The sequence below is a fragment of the Cinclus cinclus genome, chromosome 2 (assembly GCF_963662255.1).
Source record: "Cinclus cinclus chromosome 2, bCinCin1.1, whole genome shotgun sequence".
Taxonomy (NCBI): Eukaryota; Metazoa; Chordata; class Aves; order Passeriformes; family Cinclidae; genus Cinclus; species Cinclus cinclus.
Genome location: NC_085047.1, coordinates 90,202,786 through 90,226,869, shown reverse-complemented (window position 1 = coordinate 90,226,869; position 24,084 = coordinate 90,202,786). Strand labels below are relative to the sequence as shown.

The 24,084-nt window shown below is 39.7% G+C and overlaps 1 protein-coding gene across 1 annotated transcript in view; it reads right to left on the bottom strand.

The window, feature by feature from the left end:
• The window catches only part of LOC134058008 (pinopsin-like), a 75,831-nt gene extending 51,977 nt beyond the window's left edge, over positions 1 to 23,854 (bottom strand). The window contains exon 1 of the mRNA XM_062515065.1: positions 23,509 to 23,854. Coding sequence (XP_062371049.1) covers positions 23,509 to 23,845 — 337 coding nt within the window. The 5' untranslated portion in view covers positions 23,846 to 23,854. The remainder of the gene's footprint in view (positions 1 to 23,508) is intronic.
• Between the last annotated feature and the right edge of the window lie 230 nt (positions 23,855 to 24,084).

Below are 24,084 nucleotides of genomic sequence, written 5' to 3'. Positions count from 1 at the left end.
TTTATCTTACATTGGAAGATTTTTATACTTGACAGATATTCATCTTCTAGCCAGGCTTTCAAATTTATCTGTTTTAGCATTACTCAGGGGGAAGTCAATTTTCTATCTGAATAAAAAATAAAATTAAGAAAAAGGCAAAAGATTCCCCTGATAAGAACTATTCAATTTTTAAAATCCATAAGCATTTTCAAATTGTGCATTGACTTCTACAGGAGGAAAAAAAGCAAAAAAAAAAAAAGCAAAAATCCCCCATATATTCAAGACTGAGAGCTTCAAAGCAAAAGAAGCTTTTACCTCTTTTGCTCTCTCAGTCAGCTGAACCTTCAGTTGTGAATACTCATACAGAAAAAGCAGACAACCACATCACGAATGGGATATGGCAAGTTGCAACTTTATTTACAAATATATTACACAATCAGGTTTAAATGTAATTTAGGTTAATGTTAAGCCCTAGGTGTCATAAACACATTATATCTTGTAGAGGAAGGCTTTAAAATTTGGGTTGTAGGATATTCCCATTCTCTTTTTCAATGTTTGGGCCCCATCCCCCTCTACAAATCTTTGCAGTTTTCTATGGCATGTTTTTAGTCACGACTCAGTGGAGAGGGTATTGTTATTTCCTATAGTTTTGTTTTTCTTAAAGCTTCCTTGTAATTCTTGATGACTCAACACTGGATACCACTTCCAGGATTTATGGCAGAAGGAACTTGTCTGAAGAGCTTCAAAACCGTGTTTTCCAATGTTTTCCAGTCCCCTTCTTTTGCTCTTCTAAGATGAAAAACCTGAATAGATTAATGTCAGTCCAGATCCTTCCTCAAGTTTTTCCTTGATCTTTGCTATTAGCAAAGATCAACTATACAGTAGCACTGAAATATATAGCCTGCCAAAATTCTCCGATTTTGAGTGGTACCTACTCCCAGCAAATGGGTTAAAAGAAAAGGTGTTCTTCAGGGTAATCCATAGATGTAATCCATTTTCCCCATTTACCTGTCAGCTTCTCGTGTAGCTCCTTCCCCAGCACAGAACAGAGGCGAATCAAAGACTTCCCTTGGGAATAGCACTACTCTATCCTTTACCTGGGCAAAAAACCCCACACACAAACCTACAGAGGGGGCAGTGGGATATTCTCCTCAGGCACAATGTTTTGCTCCACTTTTCCTTACAATTCAGCAGCTCATTTCTGAGTTAACTGGATGCAGGCACAGCTATTTCTGTCATCCTGACAACAATTTGCAGTTACTTTGTGCAGAGCTGGGTACAGCAAAGGACCTGTAGGAAATGCAAGCGTTGCTTCCTACAATAGGATACCTTATTTCTCAGAGGAAAAGAAAGTTAAGGTGTGAGAATAAGGCAACTTTTGAAGAAGAAAATGTCTTCCTTGCTACAAGAGTCTAATAAATTTTTTCCATACATTACTGGGAAGTCAGTCCTAAAGAGTAGATACATTTACAGTTGTAATAGCTCCACTAAATTCAGATGACTTATAAACTTGCTTTAAGGCTAGGCTATTTTAGAGACAGGGGACACTTTCTCATCATCCCTCACCTAATCTAATTTCCTACATAACACTGCTCTTGAAAGCCCTTGGACTCAAGAGCAAAGAATCTACTGCTCTCTTCATGCTCCCAGCCCACACTTAATTATCTTCACTTTCTTAGCGTTGCCTCTTTCTACGTTTTTTATCTGCTCCACTAAAGAGCTCCTCTCTATCAAAAACATTTAGTTCATGCAGGTACCTAAGGCAAAAATCCAGATTTTATATTTGAAACTTAGACCTCTGTCAGCTGTTACAGATCTATTTCTGTACTTTACATTAGACAGTCACGGACTAACAGAAAAGTGTCTCAGGAAGAAGAAATCTCTCCTGTCCCAGCTGGGTGCTCTACAGCAAGGATCTATTGTTCTTGCTCTACCTCTGATGGCAATTGAGACTGCATTTTCACTACTTTGATGAGATGGCAAGTGAGCTGTACTTTTATTGAGGATTTCCTACATTCCTGCATGTGTGGGGCTGCCTAGAAAACCCAGATAGGCTGTTCAGATTTCCCTTGTTCAGGACCCTGCTTCCTGAATTGCCGCTTTCACCGCCGGGCTCTCAGGTCCATCCTGGCTGCCAGCTCTGCCTGCTCATCCCTGTTGCTGTGCTACTGCCCAGCAGCTTCTTCCGGTTTGTATTGTCATGATTTATGGCATACCTTTACACTTCCTCCTCACCTATTGCCTAAGGAAGATGCTCAGCTTTTCTCACACTGGTATTTATGATGGATGGCTTTACGGTGTGGCTCTGAAGACACAACTGACCATAAATGCAGGATTACTTGTTTTACAGACACAGAAAAGTTCTGTCTTACACCAGCATAGAATAATTGTTCAGATACTAAATTAGGATCATGGTGATGTCAGCCAAGAATAAATCAAATATTAGCAATCAGACAAAAGCATGAGAGTTGCCTTTAAATTATAGAAAATTATTTTCTTCTCTATACAGAAGAAAATTCATGACGCTTAATTACACGTCTTGGCAGGAGCCAATTCATCTTCACTCACCTTATTATTATTTAGCTCCACTGACATGAAACAAGCTACATTTTTCTCTGGAGGACAAGAGTTGTAATTTATGGAATCTCAGACCACAAAAGCTCAGGAAAAAATGCCATTATTTTTGGGTTTGGCACAGTAAAACTTCAAGGTTTGAACTTTTTAATAGCACTACAATTAATAACACTATACATTGACTTCTAATACCTTCAAGACAAGGAGAAATGAGGAGTACATTGAAGAGGTAGTTTATAAGAGATTCAGGAATTCAACATTCTTTATATGGTTCAAACTTAGTAAGTCCCGTTACCTTTTCAGAAAAAAACCAGTACTTTTAAAAAATAGAACTGGTGTTTTGAAAGACAGAAATATAAATTTAAAGCCAAAATCAAAATAAAATTTTAACAAGTAGCTTTTTCCAACGATGAGATACATTTGATTGAATTGGCTGAAATTAATTAAGATACCTCTTACTCAGGTGAGGAAGAAACAGGAAATACAGGAGCCACTGTAACCCCCTCTTAGTCTACTTTGTGTGACACTGGGCAGTGTACACAAAGTCACAAGATGTGCCCCAACACTGCAGCTCCATCCAACCTTGCTGATGGATGGCATTTTACCTTAACACAGAAGCCAAGTCTGGTCAGAACCAAACCACGCCAAGAGTAACCTTGTTCCAGTGTTGGGACGGAGCAGCTCCAATGTCCCTGATTGCTGAGAATATCCTCAGCATTTTAATTAACAAAAACCCCCCAGCCAAACAGGTTTTTTAGTCCCACTCTTTTATTAATTCAATAACTGAATCCTAGAAATACACCACTATCCTTTCATCAATTACAACAGATAATAATTTGTTGGACTGAAACAACATAATTTCGTAAAAAAAGCAAAACCGGGTTTTGTGTTCAGCATTTAATTTGACACAGCCGGAAATAAAATAAGAGGATCAGGTGTACATGACCTGTCAGCTTGCAGTGAATGAGCTGCCAGTAAAAAACTGATGATTGCCTTGTCCTTTGCATACCTGTCTATAGCACCTAGTGTGATCCTCTCCATAATTTTTCCAGGTACTGATTTTAGAATAACAGGCTTGTAGTTTCCTCAGCCCTTCCTCACGCTCTTCTTGCAAACTGTTTTTGAGTAGAATAAAGTGTTGGAGTTAGCTCCAATAAAAGTGCAGAGGATCATGACTTAATGCCATGGGGAAAACCCTTGCAGTAATAGTGAGTAAAAATCACCCCCAGAATCCTCCAGTTCTTGTATGTTCATGATTGCCAGAAAGTTCCCTGTTTCCCTTGTTATCATTGGTTCGTTTTTGCTGCAATAATTTTAATATTCCTAATTGCCCTTCTTTATTGGTTCCCCTCCCTAAACTCCACCCTAATTCCTCCCCTCCTCCAAGTTTATAAATACCCCTGACATGCCCTAACACCTGCCTTTTTGCCATTTGCCCTCGTGCATGGAACTAACCTCCCTGTACCATCCTTCCCAGTTCGTTCAGTACAAACTGTTCAGCTTGCTGCTTGGTATTTTCTAGTATTAAAGTTTTTTAGTTCCCGACCAACCAGGTCAGATTTTCTTTCTGCATAAAATCATCGAGTTCTCTGTAGCCTCTGGCCATGATAGCCGGGCTAGGAAGGATCAGAGTCTACAATAAAGCCTCCCAGTTTTCGTTATTCCTCCTAGCTTTGCAAGCAGAGTTCTCTTAAATCCAGGTGCATTTAACTGTTGTGACCTTTGTTAGAAATCCTGCTGTTATCTGGTATTGTATTTCATGCACTGACTGTTGCAGTCAGAGGAATTAGTGAGAATCTTGGCTTAAAAACAAAAAGCAATTAAATACTTTTGGTTTGTCCCTGAAGAAAAGACTTGAGCACAATCTCCATGGCCTAAATAAGTAAAAAGCAAATTTAAAAAATTAATGCAAGCTATGAAAAGAAGAAAATAATTATAATTCTTTATGCCAATGTTTCATTCTTATTGAGTAGCAACATTTATGACTGTGTAGACTGTGTATATTCATTTCAAATGAGTAATTTTTTTCTAAAACTGAACTGAAATTAGGTTCACAAATTGCAAATCTAAATGGAATTTACTTTCAACAAATATTTAGAGCCTCAAGCTGGTACCCAGACAAATAACTCCACAGGAGTCAATCACAGTGAGAAATGTAATTTGCTCCCCCAACATTTCATGCATATATAGGAACAATAAAAAGATTCTCACTGAACAGTATTGAAAAATGTCAAAAATTCCACTGCAAATTGCATTACAGGAATAGATAATTATTTAAAAGTTAACCATGGAAATAAGTGACTTTGAGACTAGCTGGGTGTGGAGCATAAGCCTTGCTACACAGCAATTGGGTGCAGTGAGTACAGTGCAAGAAATTAAATTTCAAGTCATAAACCAGGGCAGACATCTATTTATAGGGCTATCATCTGAGACATTATCTATTATTTACTTTTATTTAAGGATCTGTACATTTTTCCCTGGCAGCATAGCACAGAGTATGCTGTGAAAGGCACAGCAAATCATCACACTTTGTTCCCATGGGTTCTAGCTAAAAGCATTACATTTTCTTATTAGTTTTTGATGGTTTATGCTGCTCACTGATGTAGTAATTGGAAAGGGGATGGAGCTCCCCCATGGTCTGGAGGCTATGAAAAACTGAGAATCCCAGGAACTCAGCCTACACTGGATCAACATTTTGACTACTAACTTAGACATATTTGCCCTCTTAAACTGAGATTTGCTCCATCTGAGCAAATCCTTCTGAATCTGAAGGTCATTACAATACATCATGATTAGAGTCCTGGGGCTTCCTGGACCAGTCTTGATTGCACGTTGACAGGGATATCCTGCACTATGTTCCAATTATCAAGGACCAGGGGCAATGAAAACACAGGTAACCTTAGGCAGACTGAGAATGGAGGGATACAATAGCACCTTCTTCAACAAGAAATTAATGAAGAAAAACAAAATCCAAGGGCTTGCAAAAACCCAAGATGGATTTCTGACACCCTCCATGAAGGTTGATTTTACCTACTCACAGGCACTGTCTCACAGTTTTCACTCACTCACTGTCATACCCACAGGGTCTGTGCTTAAGAAGTCTTGCCTAGAATTTATTTTGTGCAACAGAGAGAACAAGAGACTCCAGCTATCAGTTCATAAAACCCCTTACTTACATGTATCTCCCTGGCAACAAATTGGGTTTTGGATAGAGCTTTTATACACTTCAGGAGTCCCCTGTCATTAAATCCTTCATTGCTTACAAATCCTGCCCAAAATCCTGCCCGTACAAACCTTGTATGTCTGAGGCAAGACTGCTGCTCCCTGTTGGCATTTCCTTGAGGTCATGCTCCTATCAGTGGATGCAGAATACTCCACCCATGAGTTCTCACACTCTGTTATTATCAGCACACAATCCTTCAGGCTTGGCTGAGTCAATACGTTTTACTGCTGGAAACAGAATTCTCTGTTACCTGCACATGCTATTCACACTCTTCTGCTGTGCTGTCTTCGGGCCTTTACATCACCTTTCCCTCCCTGCATCGTCTGTACTGAGCTCAGTAACCCCACAGCAAGTCCACACACGTCCCAGTACCACTGCAGCCCACATCCAGCCCAAACCCAGCTGCTGAGCCAGAGACAGGGCAAAAGGCAGCTGGGAGCCTGGTGCAAGGCATGGAACTGGGGTGTGCCTGGCTGTTCTGCTGCTGAGCCCCATGGCAGGATGGTGCAAGCTGAGCACCCATCAGCCAGCAATGTACAAAAATGCAGAGGGGGAATCAGGGGGATAATAAGTTCCCACATGGCATCTACAGGACCCTCTATTTACTCCAGAGGGGCCTGCAAGTGGCAGAGGTTAACCAACAGCAGCTCCCACCATTGCTGCTTAAATGAGTTGCTGAATGAAGAGAAACAGTGATGCTTCAAGCATTCACAAGACTCCATTCATATATGTGTGTGCATGTAATACCCGCTCCTGGGGGGCAGCTTTCACATAATATCTGGTCTGGTGATTTAACACCAGCCAGAAATCAATCTCTAAATAAGCCACTCCTCTTACCCCCGCCCTTCTGGCAGGAAAGGGACAAAGGCAGGGACTATAGGTTAAGATAATTTACTGAAAGCAAACAGCAATGGAATAAGAAAAGCACAGAAATAGCAGCAATATTAATAACAAAAAGTATACAGGAAGAGAAGGTGCTTTATGCACAAGGAGCTGTTCATTACCTCAGCTTAGTTCTGTGTGGCCACCAGGACAAAGAGTGGTGGCTGTTGGTTCTTCCAGATGAAGAAAAGATGGTGGGCCCTTCCTGCAGTCAGTGCTCCTGTTCCCAAGCCTGAGATGATGAAAATCATGTTGGACAAATCCCCCAAAATCTGGATAGGCTGTGCTGTAATGCCTGTTTTTTTCCAGATCGCTGTGTTCCACTGGTTCAATTCCATGTGGCATGGCCACTTTGACCTGTTCCACCCTGCTTCAACTGGTTCCACTCTGCTTCTTTCAGCTCAGCTTGACTGGGACCAGACTCCTCTCCACCCCTTTGTTCTCCACAGATGCTTCCTGCACCAGTGCTGCTTTCCAGCCCAATGTCTTGGAGCAAAGGCTGCCAGTTTTTCAGAATGTCTCCAAGCCATGTCTTGGAGGAACTGGGAAGGAGACAGGCAGAGGTGACAGTTTTTGGCTTTCCCCAAAAACCACGCCAAAAACAATGTTGTGCGCGTTATGTAATAGCAAGCACATCCAAACAAGGCTGAGCTTTGCCCCCCCTTCCACAGCCAGGACACCTGGGAAGGACATCATGCAGCTGGAAGTACAAAAGGAACGTGAACCAGCAGCTGGCAGGCTGGGACCCACCAAAAGTTGCACCTCTCCTTTTGAAGCCAGGCCACCATGCAGTGGTGAACAGTGAACTTGGAGAGGCAGCGAGCAAGGAGGAGTGCCGTGCTGGAAGGACATTAGCAGGGATGGAAGAGGCATGCTCTGGTCTCCACTTACAAAGGTTGTGCTGGTAAATACCTAACAGGAGCAACAGGTAGGGTCTCTCAGGAATGTTATGTGTCTTAACACATCTGTGTTCCCTTCTTTCTAGTCCTTCAATTTTCGGCTGCTAAATCAGCTTTTCTCTTACCTGCAGAATATGCTAAAAAGCTCTGTGGCATAATAAGATGGAGGAGGTAAGATGGAGATACACTCCAAGTTGGGAATATTGGGGAATCCTATGCTGAGGTATTCTAACTCTTTCTTCTGGATGAAGCACCTTTTACTGTGCTTGCCCAAGGACTTAAACACAGAGGAACAGCAGTAAGAAACAGCTCTCTTCAAATTAAGCCTCTTAATACCTCAAATTTCAAGTTTTGAGTTCAAGTTGTTCTACTGAGTGGTATCACATAAATATGTTATTGAGTTACACAAAACTAGTTTCATCAGTGATTCAGTACTGTTTTCAAGGGAAATAACTTTCCTGAATCTAAATGAGAGCATTTCTGATAGTTCTCTGAAGAAATAAAACACTCCACATGTGACAATGAAACATAAACAATTTAAGCACATAACTTAAAAGTTATGACATTTCCAATCTATTTGTACTTCTGTATCTCCTTAGAAGTCTTGCTGAAAACATACCTTAGTATTATCTGCCAGGAACTATGCATGACATATGATTTGTAGGTCTAGTATTTGTAAGAGAGGTTTAGATGCAGCAAGAGGCAAAAAAAAAAAAAAAAAAAAAAAAAAAAAAGCAGTCTTTTTCTAATGGTTGCTTATTCTTCAGGAGCAATTTTGCTGCTCTGGGCGAAAGTATCTTACCTAAAAACTGCCACAGCATTAGAGACTTTGTAAGAGCAATCCACTCTATCATCATCTTTGTTTCCATTTTTTATATACAAGTTAATGTTAATAACTAAAACTATCGGGCTCTGCTTCCATTAAAACCAATACATTTCTTCCACAAAAATACAGTGGCACTCACTCCAGTATTTGCTGCCATCAGAAATTTCTTTGTAGGTGAGGAGGTAAGAATATTGTAATGATAAAAGCAGAAACTTTCAAAAGCTGTCTCGCTTATTTGTTGACCTGATTTTCTCATAGCATATTGTCCTGGGGTGACTATATGATGCTGACTTCTATCCCCGTTCATCTTTTTAGCTCAGGAATAAGTTCTGCACCTTTAAAACTAGATCTGAGAGTGAAGTGGGGAGAGAAGGAAAAGCAGTGGAATCTTTTTTGCAGCTGTATTCAAAACATAGAGATAAGCAGTGCTCTCGGAGCTCTGCAGAGAGACAGGGAGTTTTCCCTTGCTGTTTTTGCTCTTTTTTCTCTCCTTAGCTGAGGCCAGGCTTTTTGGGCACTGTTCAGCCATTGTTGAGTCCGGGAACACCAGGACTATGGTCTGGGGGCCCCCCAAGCTGCACTGAGGTCGGGACACTGGACCTGAGCCCCGGAGAGACTGGGAGAGAGCTGAGCACATACCCACGGAAAGGACTCTGAGCTACAAAAGGAATCTCTCTGAATTTGCCATCTCTTCAGAACAACGAGAGGTTCCATTGTTTAATATTATTCATTTCCTCATGTTTGTGAATACTTTGCTTGTTAAATAAACAGTCTTTTCCACTTTTCTTGAAGGAGATTTATGTCTCCCGAACCAGCTGGGGGGAGCTTGAATTTGCTTCCTGGAGGGACCCCTTAGGAGGTTTCCTCCCAAATTTACCCTAAACCAGGACACATATACACTTTAGTAAAATATAAAGAACTCCTAAGTCAGAGCATCACAGACAACAAAAGAACAAAAACTGTCAATTGTTTAAATAGAAATTTGAACTCCATTTTGCCTTCTAGCTCTGAGTCTCATAATAGACATTTCCATTGCTAGGGAAAAATCTATGTCATATACAAGTCTCCACTGAGGTTATGCATAGAAAAGTGACAGTGAGAATGTTGAGTGGTGTGTGAAATCTGGGATAGGCAGCCTGGAATGCAATGCATTCAGTTAAATTGTTAGAACACTGTTAAATTAGATAGCAACTTTCATTGCCGGCAGGGCTAGTGAGAAGGTACCATAAAATGAGCAAATCTGAGAGAGAAGCATGTGAGAGATTGTGAATATGGGATTTCACAAAATATTATTATCAAAAGTTTCAATTTTTGTTTTTTGGGGGGTTGGTGTTTGTTTCGGTTTTTTTTTCATTTTTTTGAGATGAGAAATACAAATTAATATTCAGAAGATATTCAAACAGATCTGGAGACTGGCAGACATATATGGCTACTGCTCCTTCTTCACTAAACCTCCAGAATTTTGTCCACTTTTTCTTTTTCTGTCCCAAACCAAAAAAAAAGAGATACAAATTTTTTGAGCCTGCATCCGACTGCCAGCATATTTTGGCAGAAGAACCCAAACCTTTCCAGAGTTAAAAATAAAGCTGAACCTAGAGGATATTTCAGAGTAAGATGAATGGACTCAAAGCGAGGCCTGGTCTTGGTGGACAACCAGCCAGTACTAATCTGATTTGTCTGAAGTTCAGCAAGTGCAGAAATCACAGCAGAACTTTTCATGAGATAGTGAAACCACAATATGGATGTAACAACTGATCAGTTCAGGGCTAATAGAAAGGATATGAACTGCAGAGGAGTGGATGGATACCTCATAAACTGACAGAAGTGGCTGGGAATGGGGTGTGCTTCCGAAACACTACTGGCTTTATTTGGATATGCCTATTAAATATTTATAATATAAACTTAGAAAAAACAGTCAAAAATAAAATATTCTTTAATTTGGTGACTCTTATTCAAGTTGCTCCTACATATTAGTGTTCAGAGCACAATTTCCTTTTGATTTTTAATGCATTAAAAGCAATTCTACTTATTTGAAATTGAGAAAATATTTCCCACAATCTTTTGTTGAACATTAACAGTTACAACCATTTTCTGAATACAGGCCATCTCAGATATCAATCACTCACTTTGAATAGAAATAAATCTACCAATTGCCATTAATCTAATGCCTGTAATTGTCTGTTCTCTTTTGCTAAGATGACTTGGAATCATGAGTCCATTAGAACAGGCAATCTTTCTCTTCTCCAAAGAATTATTTTCCTGCTTAACTCCAATGGGAGTCTCAGTTTAACTTTGCACTTGAAAGAAATCACTGAGTAATCACTGTTGGATCCAACCCTGCTGGGAGAAATATGACAACAAGCATTACTGGTCCTGTTCAATAAATTTACTTGCTCTTTTCTCAATGGTTACTTCTGTGTTTCATCCTTTGGGCAACACACCCTTTCCTTTGTGTGTGGTGGTATCTTCAATACAGAGAGCATGTATTACTTTTAATAAGAAATAAACATTTCAGCATTTCCTCTTTCTTTCCTCCTCCTTGGCTGAATTTTAGAAGGTGTTTATTTTGTAATTTAAGGTGGTCTTAGTTCCTAGCTGTATCTGGTGACTTAATGTGCATCACTGAGTACTATTGTATTTTTCTGCAATGTTATTAATATGCTTATCCATCCAAACAACAAACTCCTAGTGGCATAAACAGCGCAAAGAATTACCTTTTGCATCTCAGTGATACCAGCATAGTACAGAAGCATCCCTGAACGTTCACTTCTGTCTCACTTTCCCTATGTTATGCAGGACCCCTTTGCAATCTGGAAAGCAGCCTGGCCCTGGCAAATTCAGCTTCCTGCCTTGGCTGCCTCCGCACCAGTACATTCATTCTGCCGCCTTAGGGAATAGGAATAAAACATGTCAGCACTAGATGGAGCTCCTGTACAGCAACAACTCGGGAGAAATCTTAGGGGCTCGTGTGCGTGAGAAAAGCAGAAATGGATGTGACCTTCTCGGGGCAGTCAGGTTCACTCTGCCTCCCCATGGCCACGCCATCTCCTGCTAGAATTGCTCCTTTGGAAACGTGGGGGCACCCCCAGGACCTTCCTTCGTGCTGAGGATGTGCGCAGCTGTAATACATAACCTGCAGTCTCAGAGGGTTTCTGTATGTGGGACGTGGCACCAGACAAGCTGAGAGGTGAAATGAGGGTGTTAGCATCTGCCAGCCAATGAGCCAAGCATCCACCAGAGCACACAGCCAGCATCCTTCCAACGAGCCCCTCTTTTTCACTGAACCCAACTGCTTCTTTTCAATAATAAGAGCATATTTCTAGAGACTTTCTATAATCTGGGGTGTTTTTTTGGCAGTTTCCATTCCTAGGGTTGGAGCACACTACAAATACTAACTCTTCTGAGTCAAGTTTTTCATAATGTCTAGAGGTCAAATTGGTTTTTATTCTAATTAGATATTAACTGGTCAATAAGTAGTCATATCTGATACCATGAATGCAGTCTCAAAATATGATGACCAGGCTTTACACTGCCTTTGAGCCAGAATTTCCTGAGCAGTTTTACAGCCCCACAATCTCACATAGTGTGGACTTAGATGAAGTACTAGAGAAGGCTGCTCCTGTCTCTGTCCAAGATCACTGTGATGGCTGAAGGATGTGCGACAAGGAAAAGCAGTATTCCCCATTCCTTAACCACTCCAAAGAACATCAAAGAGGACATCTTTTGCCACATCCATTAAAAAATTAAATGTAACTGATGCAAACAGAAATCCTTTGCAATACATTTTCACCCAATCGATATGTCTAATCTGCAACACTGGATAGATGGGTGGAAATTGCACTAGAAAGTATAGTGGTGGAGGTATCTGGTATAAACTGGGGCAAGTGTGGCTATCCTGGAGGGAAGCCATCCCTGACTTAACTCATCACAGGTCCTTGACAGCACCATGCATACAGGGGTAATGCCTACTTGGATAAAAACTACTTGGATTTTCAAACAACTTTGACTAACTCTAAGGCTTTTAAGGATAGTATGCTGCCATGCAATAACAGAAATCTTCATGTGAATAAATAATTAAATAGAGGTAGGAAATAAAAAATAGGAGAAAAATTTGTTTTCTTACTAAAACTGTGGACAGGAAATTTCCCCTGGATCTGTGCTAGGCTGTTCATTACATTAATAAATGATCTGGAAAAGATGGGGGGAAAGTAACAAGTTTTGTGATCATACTACACAGAATAACTCAAAACCAACAAAATCTGACTGCAGCACAACCACATGAAACAGAGCCATTAAGCAGATGAGGTGCAATACTGATGTAAACTGCCATATATGTAGGAAAACAGGCCTAGCTTTAAATACAAAATAATTGTTTCTGACTTACTGCTCTGTAAAGAGAGTAATGATAGAGAACTTTACACAAACCACTGCCCCTAAGCAGCAACACTCAGCAGCATTTAGAAAAGCAAACATCAGTACGCATCAGAAAAGGAAAACAGAGAAAGGAAAGAGAAAACGTAGACAGGGAAATTATTTAGTGTTTCCTACACTAAGTAGGTTTTCAAATTGAATCATCAGGTTGTAGACTCAGAACACTGGAGAAGGTAATTCTCTTTGCATAGTACATAGTCAATAAGTGGAATTCCTTGATATATTGTGCATACTAAAATTTTGCAGGTTTCCTGAGAGCCAGTGGAATGGGAGATAACTGCAGGAAGACCTATTAGATTCAAAAGTACTGCTTCAGGGGAGATAGGTATCCCTACAGCACAAATCACAGGCTGTGGTACTACGTATTGGAAAAATATCACTGGATGCTGAAAATTATCTCAGCTTTCAGCTTAGTATTCCAGAAGAATAGCTAGGCAAAATACTTTGAGTAGCATATATTTGATATCTATATGAAGAACACTTTGCAAGGCATAACTTAGTTCTTGAAATGATAAGAAAAAAACAGTTGCAGAACAGTAAGAGGCTAATACCTGCTTGTATCTGATACCAGTATTTCTTTTCCAAAGGTCTGAGTGCCCACAACCCTAGAAAAGACATTAACTTGTAAACTGACCAGTAGAGAAAATATTCCATGAAGCAAACCAGAATGTGATATGTCTACTGCTCTTATCTCAAAATATTTTAAGCTAAGGCTTTGTCTTGCCTCATAACCTGCTTTCTACCCATTAGAAAAAGCCTATTTAAATCCTGGCTAGCATATTTTTCTGGCAGCCTTACATCGTACTCCTGTGATGTGATCTTTGCCTCTCTCAAGGATATTAAATAGAAAAACATTTTCAATTTTAAGAAGTGCATGTAGTAAACCAGTCCTAAACAAACTCATGTAGCCACTGCTGGACCTTGGCCCTCTTGCACTGCCACATGTCTTTTCTCTGAAAATTGAGCAGTTTAAAAACAGAGCAGAATTCTGAAGTTTGGATAAATTATGACAAACTGCTTTGATTCGTTACAAAGAATTTCAGGGAGAAGAGCTCCTTGGTGCACCATAGTTAGTATACAGAACATATAGATAATATACAAGCAAATGCAGTGTACATACTCCAGTCTTTCGCTGAGAGGCAGAATTTGGAACTTGTCATCACTACCATATTAACTCCTACCCTAGAACTGTTTCTAATTAGCTCCTGCTGAACTGAGGCAGACAGATCAGCCACAGGGATGGCCATTGGCCTCCCAGGCAGTGCTGGCTCTGCTGCCAGAAGTGAAGGGGAGAGCAGTGCCTGCCCTGCCCTGCCTTGGGCTGCCTGCTGTGCAGCACCCAAACAGCTTGCCTCATTTCATTAGGGTGATTAAACCATCAGTCTAAAGACATCCCCTGTAACTCCACAAACAGCCCAAATGCAGAACACAACCCCCAAACTGCAAATCTGGCAAACAACAGTGCTTCAATGTGCTCATGCAGATTAAGTCTAACCACTGCACTTCCTAAAATCCCCGTAAGGTCAAGTTAAACAGGATTATCTATGGTTTTGTAAAATTCATACCATTTCTTAGCTGGAAGCAAATCTTGCCAGATGTTAATGTGTTATTCCAGTACTCAGAGGTCTGTCCTAGACTCAGACAACGCTTAGATATTAAGCAATAAAATGCCATATATGTGAATTAACTAATGGTTTTGAATTTTAGAAATTGCCAAAGTCCTAATCCAAGAAAAGTTTTACATGGCTGTTGATTTGTTAAGATGATCTATTCCTTACGAAAATTTTTTACAATCAAGTCTTCTTTTTGGTACCTTACTTTCTGATAGTCATTTGGTCCTGAACAAATTTCTACTGTTATAAATCTCTACAAAAATAATTCATCAGAAAGAAATTTCCTTCTTTTGATTCATCTGAAGCCTATTAACTTGATTCCTTCTTGCCATAGTTATCCACCAATTCTGCTCTTAATTGCATCAGTGAAACCAATGAAAAAATAAAAAATAGGAGTGGGGGAAAGAAACAACAGAAGATATAACTGAAAAGCAGCAATAGAAAATTAGCAGGTAGTGAATGTCTGCCTCTAATAAAACACTGTGAAATATAAAGATGTAAAGATTGCCAGCTTAGCCCAGTGAGTCATTAGCCTGCTGCTCTGTGGCTACTATACTTTCTGAAGGAACAGCAGAAGTTTGTATCTGGCCACAGGATGACTGTACTTCCATCATATTGTCATTGTCTCTGAAATAGGCTTAAGGAACTACAAACAGCAAATTTAACATAATTTTGTAACATGCTGGCAGGACTTGTTGGCTGAAATAGCCCAGAGCAATTGAGCTTAATGCTGATAGCTGGCACGGGAAACCTTCAGCTGAAGCAGGTGAAGTCTGTCACAATGGTAGAAAAGATGGTACCCAGGTGACCTTGATAAGAGGCTTTGCCATCCAGACCACAGAGAGATGCCTGGGAGCCAAGCAGCCCCAGGAACCTGAGGTTTCACCCTTGCATGTGGTGATCCCCTGATCAGATCCCCTGATGCTCGCTGGGCCAGAACAGCATGGAGGGGAGAGAGGGGCAAGCAGGTCCCATGCTGCTCAGGAGGGAAAGCACAGAAATGGGATGGGGGGATGTCATGGGGATGAAATGCCTGCTTGGAGTGGTGCTCCCTTGCATTTGCTGTCTGCAGATACCAAATGTTCCTCCCACCTCTATCAATCACAGGAAAGTCTATAGTGGACAGAGGTGATTCTGAGTTAGTTTTAAAAACAATCCATAACAAAACCAAATCCACAAATCTCCCAGTATTGGAAGCCATTTGGATTATTTAAGAAGTGAATCACATTAGCTGAGAAATCCACAGAAGCAATTAAGTGGTCTGTGAATCAGTAGAGCCTGTAGTTCATTGACATTACTGAATCTTCAGTTTCAGAAGCAGTTTCTCAGCTAATGTTGATATGTAGAAAATCAAAGATGTAAGCAGAACAGTTTCAGCTTTCAAAGAAACTTATTTTTCTTTTTTTAGTGTCAGCAAACTAATTTAACAAAATTATTTTCTCACTTAATACACTTTTAAAATTAGAAACATTAACATAAAAAGCCCCAAGCAAAAGGAAAAAGAATACAAACTCTAATGATTACTTTTAAGTATTTGCCACAGCTGAGGGGAAAGAAGACTTTATAGTTATCACCTATTATTTTGTTGTTATTTGGAACTATGCCAATAGTTCTGTATCCCTTTTATTCCTGAAAATTCTCTAAGTTTCATTTGCTTATTTGTCTGGAAGACTGCTTAAATGCTTCCCAAAAAGAAAAGGACACAGAAAATGAATGTCATGAGTTAAGAAACTGTCACTTGGTAACTTGGATGTGAACAGCCAAAGGTAGCATCCTCTCTCTGGCATATTTCAGGGCCTACAAAGGAAGCTTGAAAGTTTCCCAAAAAATACCAATTTCTGTTCAGCTGTGTCAGGATGTGAATGGTGTTAACAGTTCCTAGAGATTGTTAAACATATAGTTAAAAATAATATGATTCAATTGCCCTTCACAGGCAAAGTCCATTGCTCTGTAATGTGAATATTGCTTATTTACTAGGCTCTATTTTATTCCATTATATCTACTGAGGGACCAAAAAGCCAGCTGCATTTTAATGACATACGTTTTCACACATATGTGACCTGACTACCAACAGAGCTGGCTTCTGCTTTTTCCTAAATTAAAAGAAAGCCAGCATCAGGCACAGCATTGTCTGGGTTAATGCCATGACCCAGGATTAGGGAAAAGGACCTGGAAATGTCAACGATTAAACTTGAGCTCTGACAGAAATGCTGTTTCATCATCTCCAGCAGGGCTTATAGACAAGACCTTTTAGACTCAATTCACCATCAGGATAATTCTGCAAGAGATCCAACATGGTCTTTATCTTTAAACTCCTGTTCAAGATGTCCAAGTGAACTGATGTTGTTTGTGTACTTCATTGCATAGTCTCCAGCATTCTGCAATGTGTGGCCATAACACAGAACCAAAAGTATGTGACTGTGCTGCAAGCATGGCTGCTCAATTGGAAAGGATCAAATATTGGCAGAAATCTGCAGTCACTTGCACATGCACAGAAACATACCTTGGGCACAGGCAGAACACTTTTTTTGCATTGACAGCTCACATCTGTACACAAAAATGCCAAAGGGTGATCGATTTCTTTACAAAAGTCCTTTGTTTTTCTGTCCCTCTTTTCAGGGACACACACACACGAAACCCATTTGTCCATCCTTCGCTGTTATTTCTTCTGCGCGTTTTTTGCTGTTTTCTTTTGTACAGGCATTAGGAAAATGAACTCTAGATTCTAGATCATACAACAAAACATGGCAGAAAACATTCAGGATGACAGTTAATGGAAAAAGTGTTTCTATCTACATGTGGATGCTGGTGCAAACTGAGGGTTCCTGAGGATCTTTTCAGAGCACTCTCCAGCTCCTGTTTGAGCCATTGCTTGAATTTCTGCAGTGATGAAAGATGAGAGAGGGGAGGAGGGAAATGTGGGGGTTCTGGTACACTCCAGAGTCCTACTGCACCCTGGTGTGGAGATAGGGCCCAGCTGGAGCTACTCAGACCAGGGAAAGGAGAAAGAACCATGGCTGCTAATACAGACACCTAGTGCATATCACAGGGTCTTAATGCTGTTAACATCAACAGCTATAGTCTGTAACACCTTATAAATGTGTAAACTGAATGACATGGTCCTGCTTTTCTGTGGGGAGCAAATTGCAAGCAAAAGAAAGAAAACCAGAGAAAGACAAAAGAAGTAATAAACAACCCATTTGTGAAGGCCATGCCGTGACTTCAGAAAGATACAGAGCAGGTATCTATGAAAGGAACCCTGAGCTTGGGCTCCTTAGGACACATATCACCCAGAAGAGAGTGTCTCTGATTTGTCAAACAGTTTCCATGCTGGCAGTACAGATTTGGTTTCTATTGATTATAAAAGAAGCCTTGGGGATTGGTAAATGTCTGATTTTAGTCAGACAATTCCCATCTGTCTCTAAGGGGTTGAGCATTTTTTCCATGTAAGTATGGACCTGAGAAATGAATTTAATAATATACAGTACCTCATTGATTAGTTATATAAATAAAAATACAGCAGGCTAATTTCAGTTTCTCTAAAGAGAAAATGCCAAAAGAGAAATAACTACTTCTTAATAACTACTTTTGTATTTTTGTTTACTATAAAATTCTAATGTATATCAGGTGCTGGAAATTACATAGAAAAATTCAGGACAAATTGTCAATTATTACACTGTATTAAAGTAACTAAAGCCCTATAGGTCATGACACATTTCTCTCTCCTTTTTTTTTTTTTTTTTTTTTTTTTTAGATACAAGAACTTTTTCTTATTCCCATGAGTCAGGAACTAGTTTCCCCCCTCTTTGAACCATCCGATTATTTCTGATACTGACCAACTACTGAAGAAAGCTTGCATGGGTCACAGTGACTGCAGGCATAACAGAGTCTAGACACTTCGAACAGAGAATGTTTTCAGGGTCTGCTGTAGAACTATGTTTCCCTAAGCATTACAGATTAGTTGTGCTTGCTACCAGCTTTATTTATAGGAGTATCACCTTTAATCCCAAGCCCACTGGAAAAGGAGCAGTCAGTGATTAAGTGGCAGTGAGGAGCTGCTGAGAGTGGTTTTGCATTGGGAGATGAGTACTTGCTGCATCGAAGCTCAGAAAACATTGGATGAGTTCTTGCAGGATCAAGTCATGTGAGATTATGTCTTTTCTGTGGAAAAAAACCCATATCTTTCCAAAGAAGAGTCATTTATTACATTTGAGACCTCAACTGCATCCCATAAACAGAGAGTTTCCAATATGTTGGAAGTCTTTACTCTAAAGGTAAGTACCTTAGTTTAATGCAGTGAGTCTAAGACACAGCATATAAAATCAAGGTAAAATACTTAGAAGAAAATAATTTGTTTAAGGTCATGAGGCAGCTGAACTTTAAAGCAAAATCACGAGCAGCTCCATTTCTCATTCATTGTGTTCTCTGGCAGTTTACAAGGGAATAAATTGATAACTGCTTTATATGACTGTAAAGATTATTTACCCATAGAGTTGAGTACAGGGTTTCTAACAAGTTTAAAGTCCTCATTTAAGTATGACCTTGAGTTATCAATGGACCTTAGGACACATCTACATGCCTTTCTTCAGTTCAAATGGGACTGTAGCTCTCTGCTACACCCAGGACTGACAGGATGCTGTGTGGGAAGACAGACATCGAGTCACACAGCTTTCATATGACATAAGCATCCCTGGCTCTTCTAGAATAGTGATGTTCTTTTACACAACACTACTCAGAATTCATTTTTTACAATTAAATATTGGAAACAACTTCTCAGGTAAGCTGCCATGTATTTTAACCACCATGAAAGTTAAGAAAGAGAAAACAACCAGCAGACACCTGAAAATAAGAGCTAAGAGTTCAACAGGCACAAAAATTTCCCTGCTGGTAATGTGCCTTGGAACTTTTCCAGCATTAGAATCTAGTGTTGGATTTTTGGAACCAGAGGCAGCTTTGTCTTTCTCATATGTATCAATTTATTTAATATTTTATCCTGATATGACATGGCATAGTGATTCTAAGAATGAACTCCATAAGTCATCTGAGCTCAAATTCTGCCTGTCCTACATGTTTGGGAAGTTTACATTAATGCAAGTATCTTGGGAAAAGACTTTTTTTTTCTGAAAATTTTCATCTATCCAGAGATTTGAAATGTTTAGTAAGGCACTGTGCAGAGATTACATGTGAGATGGTGAAAACTGTAAAACAAACTTAATCCTAGGATGGCATATCACTTCCTGTGTATGTGGTCTCTATGGGAGTGCCTTAAAAATAATATTTTTTCCCTAAATTAAAATATAATGCTTAATAGTTTTATTATATATTTAACCATCCTTTTTTTCACCTTGCCTGAAAAGTTTACTGAGAGTTCAGCTGTGAAAATAGATCCTATCCCTGTGTCATTTTCCATGTTTGCTTAAATGTATAACCATGAGCCTATCAAACCATGATGAAGTGGTTGGTAATGGCAGCAAATTTTAAAAATCCATCCATTTTCCCAGCTCAGTGACGTGTGCGATTTCCACTGCAGTGACCTACTTAACAGAGCTGCAATCAAGGACGAGCACCAGCGTAAAATCATTTGCTCTGGGAACAGGCCATGCTGTTTCTCCTCCAGCTCCATTCCTGGTGCTTCCCCAGATCAAGACCCAACAGCTCATACTTACATAGCAGATCTCACAATAGTTAATTTTCTCCTTAAAATCCCCATTACGTGCTTACTGATCAGCATCTCCACTTCCCATTAGCTTCCACACCTTGTGCTTTCCATGTATGATTTGAAATCACAAGGCAGATATAGGGATAGCAGCAACTAATTAAACCAAAAGACTATACTTTATCCATAACTTTTCTCCACTGTGCCCATGGCAACCCCCTGGTGCTCATTCTTGGGTCATATTTTTTTCAGTGCCTGGGGTAGGCAATGGATTGCCTGGTAAATAGTTGACTCAATTTCCCACTAAGTGACATCAACATACATTACACTGTCAATACTGCTGGCAGGGGAATGGGATCTGCTTTCCAGATCACATCCCAGGCATGTGATTTAAAAAGAGATAAGATGGTTTAGAGGGGGGAAAAAAGGGGGGGAAAAAAAAGAAGAAAAAAAGGAACAAAAGGAACACAAAAAAAAAAAAAAAGAAAAAAATAGAGAGAGATCTCTCACAAATCTTGGCTTCCTACTTCACTCCTTTGGGTTTCATCCAAGCTACAGACCTGAAGGATAACACCTTCACTCTCCATTTGGTTTAAAACACAAAAGTGACTTTCACCATGTCATAAAACAAGTAGGAGAGGGAAAAAAATGAACTTTAAAATACAGTCCTTTCCAAAGATTTGTAAGAATGAACTGTATTTATAGATATTTTAACAGTTTGTATTTGGCTTAGGTGTGTCTTACACATCATGGAATAATCACCAAGCCATGAAGATTAGTTGCACTTAAAGTTTCTTCCTGATTTAGAAAATTAATGCAGTTAGAAAAAAAAAAAAAGATACATACCTTCATTTAGTATGAGAAAGTGCAATTCTAGTGGGGTCAATGAACTTAGAGCATCGTAGAATCATCAAGGTAGTAAGAGATCTTCAAGATCATCTAGTCCAGCCAACAAACTAGCACCACTATAATTACCCCAAAACCATATCCCTAAACACTTAATATCATTAATTAGCAGTATGTTCCTATACTGTTATTTGTCCTAGCAGGATCATCTAAAAAAAAAGTAAAACAAAACAACAAAACAAACAAACAAATAAGAATATTGAAGCATTTATTCTTACCAAACTTGATGAACTTCAGTTTGTCTTAATTACCTTTTCTATTGCACATCTCTGTTCTGGATCTTGAGGATTAGGGCCCTTTCTCTTATCTTTGATGGGTCAAAATCAGACATGAGGGAGGGAAATCTAATTCTTTAGCTAATAAATGTATGAGATTTCTTTAGGAATAGCTAAAGGACAAATAATGATATTTATCAGCAGATAAAATTCGTTTGTAAAGACACATAAGTGTTAGGCAACCTGCTATTGTTATTTGCTTTTACTCACAGTATATCCCAATCAACATTTTTAATTATAACTCTGCAAGCAAACTTCTTCATTATGTCCTTTATACACACTAATGAAAGAAAAAATGTGAGTGCTGCAAGACTTTCACATGAGCTATGCACAGTTTAATAACTACCTGCATTTAGGCTGCCTCAGCTTCCCAGGACACCCCACGGACAGCACCAGCATCACCTGGAGGAGCTGAGGTCACCTTTTGCACTCTGGGTTTTGCTGCTTTGTTTGCTTGTGTGTCCTTTGATGATCTAATCAATTTTAAGAATTATAGCAGAAACTATCACATGGAAACAGGTATAACAATAGCACAGAAATCTGCATTCCTGCCATGCATCCGATTCATATAGATCTGACTTTGAAGAATTATTCCACAAACAGAACACCCTGAAGAAACTTACCCATTTGCAGGCTTAATTCCCCAGTCAGTGGGATGATAACTCACATGTATCCAGACAGAAGCCAGCAGGCTCAAAAGGACACCTTTAACATACCTTTTTTTCTAAGCCCTTGAACACCCACCTCTTCCTCCCCCCCCCTTCAAATGTTATTCCCCCCTCCCACTGGTAAATAATAAAAAGAAAGCTCAAAGTATGGAGACAAAAAAAGTCCTAACTTCTTTCTGCCTAAGAAAACTATTTACAGAAATACTGGAATTCATAAAACACACAAAAAATGGAAACAAACCTGGAAGAAGACATCATTCTGCTCAGTACAGACCCACCTGAAAAAAAACTACCAAAACAAGCCAAGGCATTGTTGACCATAGAGTCTATTTTTGGATGGCCAAAGTTAGTGTTCTTATATTGCACAGCATTGTTAACTCCTGAGCCTTCACTTTGGGCAAAGCAGAAGTTTCCCAGAGGAAGCTGCCAGAATGAGTTAATGGTCATGAGTAGAGCGCACATTTGAGGAAGGGACAGGTACCATACCACTGGAAATAGCAAAGAGCTTATAAGTCAGGTAGAGAACACGTGTTTGAATCCATATCCTGATTTTTCATCAAAATATGCTGTGGGAGCACTTCTTGGGTCAAAGGGCCTACACAAGATGTTCTGCAATCCAGGGTGGTAGGAGAGCCAGGAATGCATTTGTCCTGTCCTCGTGGCCTGGAGGCACAAAAGCAAGGATGTAGAGAAGAGGGAGCTGTGCCTGGTCTGGGTTAGGTAAGGATCACATCTAGACATGCACCCACAGGCCAGTTCATGCTTTAGGTGGATCTTTTTATGAATGTAGGAATACATGAAGGAAGGGTCACTGCTTGGTAATACAACAGGCCTCATCCTTGGAGGGATGAAGGCTGCCCTCTGTTCATTGTCCTTTATCTTCTTTTAATAATAATAAAAAAGTCCAGTTACAACACTTATATCTAGCACTGCAGAAGACAGTTGCAAAAGAATTTTGTCTGGACAGGAGAAGAACACTGAATACTTTTCCTGTCACTTCTGACAAATCTATTCTTGCTGTTAATTTTCTACTGAAGCTGCAAGCATGCAATTCTAAAATAAAGCTTTTGCTTTGCAGAAGAGAAATCATTTAATGATGAGAACTCACTATCTGGGATATGAGGAATTCATATTATAGATTGAGAGATAATTAAAAATGGTAAATAGACTACTTTCAGGAGGCTTTGCTCATGACAGAAACCACAGGGACCTGAGGGACCTGTAGTCCAAAATGGCATATATTTTCCTGAAAAAGAGGGAAGTATTATATATGTTCATACAGTTAATCAAACTCTCAAGTGGCTTGCTTTTTTTAGATTCCATTTTTAGCTCTTAAGAAATAAGTAATTTTGAAGAATGAGATATGTTAGGAAATATGTATTAGATCTATGCCACTCTTTTTATTAAAGTCTTTTTTTCAAAATGTTTTAAACTATGCAGGTCACTTGTGCTTGACCATAACAAGGCAATAAAATTATCCTTCTGTTCACCACAGAAGAGCATTTAGCTCCCTAATCACGTTGCTTTATGCACCAGTGTTACAAAGAATAGTTAAGAATCACCACTGAACTCTTACCAAAGCAGGAATTGACAAAGCCATACCACCTACAAGCATGGTCCCCTCCAATCCATTTGCCGCGGACGTTGGATGCAAAACTGAGGGTAGTGCCCGAGATGCACACTAACATGTCACTGATGCTGATGTTCAGGAGAAGCATGTTGACTGGGTTACGAAGGGTTTTAAACTTGCAGAAGAGGATGAGGACAATCAAGTTATTCAAGAAACCAAAAAACAAGATTATTCCAAGAAAAACAGCCACTACTGTGTGCCCACTTCGTGAGAGTCCAGCCCTTGGCTCAACAGGATCCGCAGGTGCACCAAAGCTCAGGTTATACATCCAAGTGTGGTTCATTTCGGACTTTGTAATGGAACAGTGAGGACAGAGACACTGGGTGCCCTTTGCTGTAGTACTCCAGCAGTTTCCCAGATGTCATTCCATCACAGATTAAATCATCTCAGGAGCCTTGTGATCTTTGCTCAGATGAGATCTCTTTTAGATGGTTATGCAGGTGTGAAACACTATTGCAGCATAGGATTATTTTCCTGCACTGTGTCTTTCCAGGGGTCTGCTCTGCAGTAACTCCAGGGCAG